A 7,164-nucleotide genomic window follows, 5' to 3' on the forward strand; every position below is an offset into this window, starting at 1 on the left:
GATTTTGAGAAATATTTGGTGATTATGATGATTATGATTGAGAAATAGACATGCAATAAATAATGACACTCGTAAAATCAGGAATAGATTGGAGTCTCTACCTAATTGATAGGTACCTACTTATTTGTTTCATAATGGTTAAGGGGTTAATAATTTGCTAGATATGCTAAAATGATGACATCAAAATAATCTGAATAATTTCAGAATACATGCATTCATTTATTTATTATTTATTTAATTAACATTATCTCTAACATTACAGGTTACCCCAATGCGATTCATATTATCTTCGACACAGTATTGCAGAGTTATAATTATATCGAACATGTTTACTCCATACTAACAGGTGCGGTGATTATTTACGTCTATCTTTTGCTAATATTTGAATTGTTATCAAGATGTCATTACGGTATCCTCAGTTGCACAAGATCCCTCATACTCATCTTATTCATCAACAATGGTACTGGTTGAAGAAGTACCTTTGAAGCCTAAAGCCAATCCGCCAAAGAAAAAAAGTTTAAGGGAGAAAATACAACACGTCAAGGAGAATATAACTTTAGAGCCTACTCTAGCATGTTACGTCATACCAAACGTTCTTTCGAGACTGGCAACACAGAATTTGAATTTGGATAAAGCATGCCGAGTGAATATGAACTATACGGACGAGGTGTGCGACGCCCTCCTCGTCAGAAATGGGACTGAATACTTGGAGGAGGAGACATCAGTCCAAGAACTGGTAGCAGGAATGGAGAGCTGGAAGAATGTGCTTTTGACAGTGATCCCCAGTTTTCTGATACTCTTCTTGGGAGCTTGGAGTGATCGGACAGGGAAGCGAAAGATATGCATTCTGCTGCCGATTATTGGGGAGTTGCTGGTCTGTCTGAGCAATATGCTGAACGTGTATTACTTTAAAGAAGTGCCTGCTCAGGTGGCTGTGTTTTTCGAGGCGTTTTTCCCTGCTATAACTGGCGGATGGATCACAACCTACATGGGGGCATTTAGTTACATCAGCGATGTGTCCAAAGAGGAGTCCAGGACATTCAGAGTGGGTGTAGCGAACTTGTGCCTCACTGCTGGAGGGCCCATAGGGTCCGCCTTGAGTGGCATCCTGTTGAAGCACATAGGGTACTATGGAGTATTCAGTTTAAGTTCTGGGCTGTATCTGTTCAGTATCAGTTATGGTTTCATAAATATTAAGGACCCAGAACGACCAGTGACGGAGAAAAATGAAAAGGTAACAATGTATTTTACTTGTATATTACAAATACTTCAACGCACATAAGATAGGTGCCTCCTGTACATTATTTTTTAAATTTATAAATTCAAAAACGAATTTTCTTGATATTAGAGCGCCAATGCACACGCTAGCTATCATATCAAAATGTCATGACCTACATTAATTACCTTACCTACGTCTCTGATAAGTTAAGGTGCTATTGTCTAACATTGCAAAACAATATCAATTTGAAACATGAATGTGTAAACAATAATAGTAACGTTACAAAGTTAACACGTTTCAATACTTAAACATTAGCTGTAAAAATGAAGTAGGTGCTTATGTCTGTAACATACAGCAAAATGTCTTTATTATCCACAAATCGTTCGAATTTTTATCGTTCATCCGTAGAATATTTACTTGTGAGCCTGACATTCATTGTACGTAATTACAGAGGGAATCCTCCGGCGTATACGGATTCCTGCAATCCTTTTTTGACGTGAAACACGTTAAGGACACTCTCCAAGTCACATTCAAAAAGGGCCCGAATCACCGGAGAACAAAGTCCATTTTGGTGTTGGCGGCCATCGCGTTTATATATGGGCCGGCTTACGGTATGTATGGTTTATCCTGATCCTAGATGATATTAATAAGAAAGGATGTATGTTTGCTACTAAATGTTTGCGACCGTTGATCTATGTAAACAGGACGGATAAACATAGGGATCGTAACGCAATCCTCTCGGACGGAGCTCAGGGGATTATACAATTAAATTGCTAGAAGTTAAATTAAAAATTTGAGCTGATCTTTCTTCTATTATCTATAAGTAAGCTGATTACGTGATTAAGTTAACAAAATGAGAAATTTCATTTAAAACATTTTATTTCTTTGCCAAAATACTTTTACAAACATAGGCCCTATTTCTTACCTTGCAAAGTATCCACGTTTGACATGCTATTTTCCCGTATTGAGCTCCTTTCAAAAATTTCCCCGGTTTCGAATTTCTGATACGTCACTCAGTCGTCTGACAGACTATGAATTTTTCTTTACAGGTGAATTCACGTCGCGATATCTGTTTACTCGATACCGCTTCAACTGGGACGCGCTGAAATACAGCTTCTACAATACATTCTACATCTGCGTGCACTTTTTGGGTATTGTCATAATGTTTTATAAGATAAAATAACTAAATATTAGATTACACGACTTATTTTCAGCTTTAGTGAGACCTCCACGGCTTTTAAAGCAAAGGAAGGATTGTAGACTCTTTCAATTAGTTCTGAGTTCGATTCCCATGGGACAGTCCTACTTGGAATTTTTTAGTGATGTATAATTCAATTATCGACTAATATAGGGTAATATAAACTTTTGAACTGACTATTAAATTATGGTCCAAAACTGATTATCGAGTTGAAGTTAAAGACAGTTCCACTGTCTTCAGTTAATGAACTGCATCTTCCGCCGTATTCACAAACATTACTATGAGGTGTCACAGTGCGCGTGGACGCACAGGGTGACACACGAACTAATCACAGAGTATTCAACGCTGTGCATTCGATTTGCTGCTTCTCTTAAGCAAGCATCGTTTGTGAATACGGGCGTTAAAGTCATAGGTACTTCTGCCTAGGCTGAGCGCAAATGGGCCACCGACCACAACCACCAGTGGCCAGCGACGGCGACTTAACACACTTTTTAATATATTTTGTATAGACGCTCCGCACACGTGTATCCGGTGGCGGCCACTTGCAGTTATAGTAGTGTCCGCAACTCGCCACTATCCTACTAATATTATAAAGGCGAAAGTTTGGATGTCATGATGTCTGGATGTCTGGATGTATGGATGTATGGATGTCTGGATATCTGGATGTCTGGATGTTTGTTACTCTTTCACGCAAAACTAATCAACGGATTTTGTTGAAACTTTACAGTATTATTGTTTATAACCCAGATTAACATATTATAGGCTATAATTTATGACGATATGTAACAAATAAATTTCAAAAAATAAATAAGACGTCTAAAAAGCGCCATCTATCGTCATGATATTATTATCTAACGGGGGTAAAACGAGGTCCATGCGTACGAAGTCGCAGGCGGCCGCTAGTACAAAATATATTAAAAAGTGTGTTAAGTCGCCGTCGCTGGCCACCGGTGGTTGTTGTCGGTGGCCCATTTGCGCCGAGCCTAAAATGTTGGACTTTAATTTTTCAGGTGCGCTCATTTCAATAAGCATATTCAGTAGACGTCTAAAGTGGCACGATGCGACATTGGGGCTCATTTCCAACACGAGTAAGATCGTCGGAGCACTGGCCACTGGATTCGCCAGGAATACCCTGGAAATGTATCTAGGTAAAGCTTCAATTGAAAAATAACCTACTTTCGACGATTTGAGCTAGCTTTGCGAAACTGACTTTAAGTACTTATTAGTTATCAGAAGATTAAAGCTTCAACCACACCAATGCGTGCAGATCGCCATCGCCAGCGCGATCGTAGGCCAATAGACTAAGATCTTAAGAACGCCAGACCTACGTCATTTTATAAAAGTCGAAAGTTTGTCAGCGTTTGCTCCCAATATAGGATAGAATGTTGGTGAATCATGAAGTTTGGGTCATCGTGGCTTTGGCAGCTATCCTACAAAAACTGTCTGGCAAGGAGTTGGAACTGTCAAAACGGTCTGGCTGATGAGAAAACTACTTCTAATTATTGGCCTAATATTTTATATAAAAATCAGCTTTTATGCTATAACGTAAGCCTAATTTTTACGGTGGCTTTTTCTGTATATTCAATAGACTGTAATTCTACTTACGTTATACCATAAATCTGATTTTTATGTATGCCAGACAGTTTTGAAAGTTCTAACTCCTTGCCAGACAGTTTTTTTAGGATAGTTGCCATAGCCACGATGACCCAAACTTCATGATTCACCAACATTCTATCCTATATTTGGAGCATATTACGCTGACAAACTTTAAGCTTTTATAAAATGACGTAGGTCTGGCGTTCACCAGCTCTTGTCTACAATGACAGGTCGCGCGACCCATGACAGTTGGCGCGATGGCGATCTGCACGCGTTGGTCTGGTTGAAGCATTTAGTAGAGCAGTCTTCTTAATGCTTCTCTTCTTCTTCTTCTTCTAACTACAGAGGAAATCAATTATTAAGCAAACAAAGTCATTCCATTTTTTTTTCCAAATGTGTTTAATGGCTTTCAAGTAAATAACTACGATCTCTAGTATCTATGTTTGCGCTCAGATTAATGAGCACATACAAAGTCTCATTTACAGTTTTAAGGAAACAAAACGTCTTAATTAATGACTTGCATAATGCTATAAAATGGTTGAATTTTTAGCAAACATCAAGGACCGACGACCTCATAAAGGTAGCAGGAAGTATCTGGCAGGCCGCTACCAACCGGCTATTGAGGAAATCATTGGGGGAGGCCTATGTTCAGCAGTGGACGTCCTCTGGCTGAAATGATGATGATGATGATCAAGAAGTACGTATGTTGCGGACCTATTAGTATCTATTTAGGGGCTATTTTTGACGTTCATAAGTGCCAAATTTGAAACGCACATTTCGCTTCAACTGATCACGTCCCGTATCAACATACCGAACCTAAATTTATCTTGCAGCGGTCGCCGTCGAGATGTTCAACGCCACATCCTTCACGGCTCTCAGATCGATCTCATCTAAATTAGTTTCGAGCGATGAGCTTGGTAAGTTATCACTTAAACTCAAACTCGTGTGAATTGCAACCTTATCACTGGGGAATATGCATGATTTTGAATTTTCACTTTGAGAGCAGATTTTTCAATCGCCGCATAACTTTTATCTGCAGGCTATATTAATATTCGTGTTCAGAATATAATTATATTCGAATATCTATTGATTCTATTCTTTATTACTGAAAGCTGCTTGAGTGAAAATCGGAAAATTGACCCTTACGTAACATATCACCTGAAATGATTTTAGTAAAAATAAATAATATCTTTGTGTTCACTTGGTTTGCGCTTTTGTTTTGTCTATAATTGTTTTTTTTCTTTGCTTTTTTTGCTTTTTTGTTTCTTCCAATTCTCGTGATTCTTTAACACAGACAAACTTAGGCTGAATTGCACCACCTTATTTAAACCGTAACAATAACCTGTGCTTTTTGTAAGGAGTTTGACAGATTTTTAACGTTTGTCAAAGTTAAAGTAAGATGGTACAACCCAGCCTAAGATATACCTAATTACCTAGTATGTTAAATTCTGTCAAACTGTATTATGAGATATTATTATAACAGTTTTCATTGTTACGTGTTACATTTACAGGGAAAATGACAGCAGTTTTCAACCTAATGGAAGTCCTGACATCGATGACGTTCGGTCCAATCTACTCGTGGATATACATGAAGACCCTCAAGATAGACGCGGGCATCATGTTCTACGTCAGCACTGTGCTCACTGTACCACCGATACTAATATTTTCGTGAGTATAGGGTTACGTTCGTTTATTTTAACAACATCCGCGGGGTTTTTTTTTATCCACAACGAGGAAGCTCTTGGCCTGTATCACACCTAATGGTAAGTGATGATCAGGCCGAAGGTGGTAGGTGGTAGCGAGCTTCACCCGGAATCCTCAACTACGGAGGAACTGGCTATCTTACCTCTAACTGCCGGAACACAACAATGCTGTTTATGTATTATTATAATTGTTGTTATGGCGACAGACTTAGGTAAGGTGGTAGCTAGCGGGGTTACCCCGAATGTTATCCGATGTTTCGAATGTTGCTATCCCTCTCACGCAAAACCAGATATTATTAATATGAGCGACGGTGACAGATAGACCTGAAACTACGTAAATAGCATTTGAGAATAGCCGCTGCAGGCCTCCCCAACTCGTCTGGCTAGCGTGGGAAGTGTAGGTCAAATCCTCCATTTTATTTATTTATTTATTTAAAACTTTTTTTTTCTTTTATGCCAGATAATACATAAGGCAAATTTTCCTCTAGTAAATTAGCTAGTGGAGATGATCTGATGATGGTGGTACTCAAAATGTGCCTCTAAGGCTGAGTTACACCATCTTACAACTATAACAAACGTCAGAAATCTGTCAAACTCCATACAAAAATACACCGGTTATTGTTGTAGTTACGGTTAAAGTAAGTTAGTGCAACTAAGCCATAATATGTCTGACAGCGGGCTGTATCGCATAAACCTTAATAAACTTGAAATTTTCATAAATTGTCTACATTACCTCTAAATTGTCTAAAAATTGCAGTAAAATGATATAAATGACATAATTATTGCGTAATAGTTCTGCTTGATGTGTTAATCTCAATTAAAATTTAACTTGATTTTTTATCTCTGTAGTCATATTAGATAAGAAAAGAAAGGTTAGTGAAATTTATTTAAGTACCTACGCATTTTTATACTTTAATATGTGTTTGGTGATGGCTTATAAGTCGCTGTCAAAAACTAGTTAATTAAAAGTAGCTTTTATATTTATATTAATACTATCAATAATTAACTCTATTAACAGATGGTTCTATCTCCAAAGAAAGAAAAGGCCTAGAGAAGATGAAAAGCCAGCCTGCGAGAAGCAACCCGAAACCAGCATAGAAACGAACTGTAGGAAGAATTCTTTGCTTAGTAGCATTGAGTGTGCTGAAGAAAAACTACCTGTGTGATGCTAATCTTCATTTCAGTCGAATGACGTTCACTGCTGGACAAAGACCTCCCCCAAGGATTTCCACAAAGACCGGTTCTGCACCGCCCCCATCCAGGAAACTCCACAACCTTCACCAGATCGTCGGTCTACCTAGTGGGAGGCCTGCCCACAACGTCTTCCAGCCCGTGATCGCCACTCGAGAACTTTTCTGCCCCAGCGGCCATCAGCTCTGCGAGCTATGTGCCCCGCCCACTGCCACTTGATTTTAGCGATTCTGCGGGCTATGTCGGGATGCTAGTAT

General features: G+C 38.8%; 1 protein-coding gene across 1 annotated transcript; it reads left to right on the forward strand.

The window, feature by feature from the left end:
* Positions 1–266: 266 nt before the first annotated feature.
* Positions 267–7,164, forward strand: LOC135071426 (proton-coupled folate transporter-like). The gene is made up of 8 exons (XM_063965214.1): positions 267–346; positions 420–1,234; positions 1,671–1,830; positions 2,269–2,370; positions 3,428–3,565; positions 4,847–4,930; positions 5,525–5,681; positions 6,735–7,164. The coding sequence occupies exons 2-8, from the start codon at positions 458–460 to the stop codon at positions 6,880–6,882; spliced, it is 1,566 nt and encodes a 521-aa protein (XP_063821284.1). The 5' UTR covers positions 267–346; positions 420–457; the 3' UTR covers positions 6,883–7,164.

This window comes from Ostrinia nubilalis, chromosome 4 (genome assembly GCF_963855985.1).
Source record: "Ostrinia nubilalis chromosome 4, ilOstNubi1.1, whole genome shotgun sequence".
In the NCBI taxonomy this organism is placed as follows: Eukaryota; Metazoa; Arthropoda; class Insecta; order Lepidoptera; family Crambidae; genus Ostrinia; species Ostrinia nubilalis.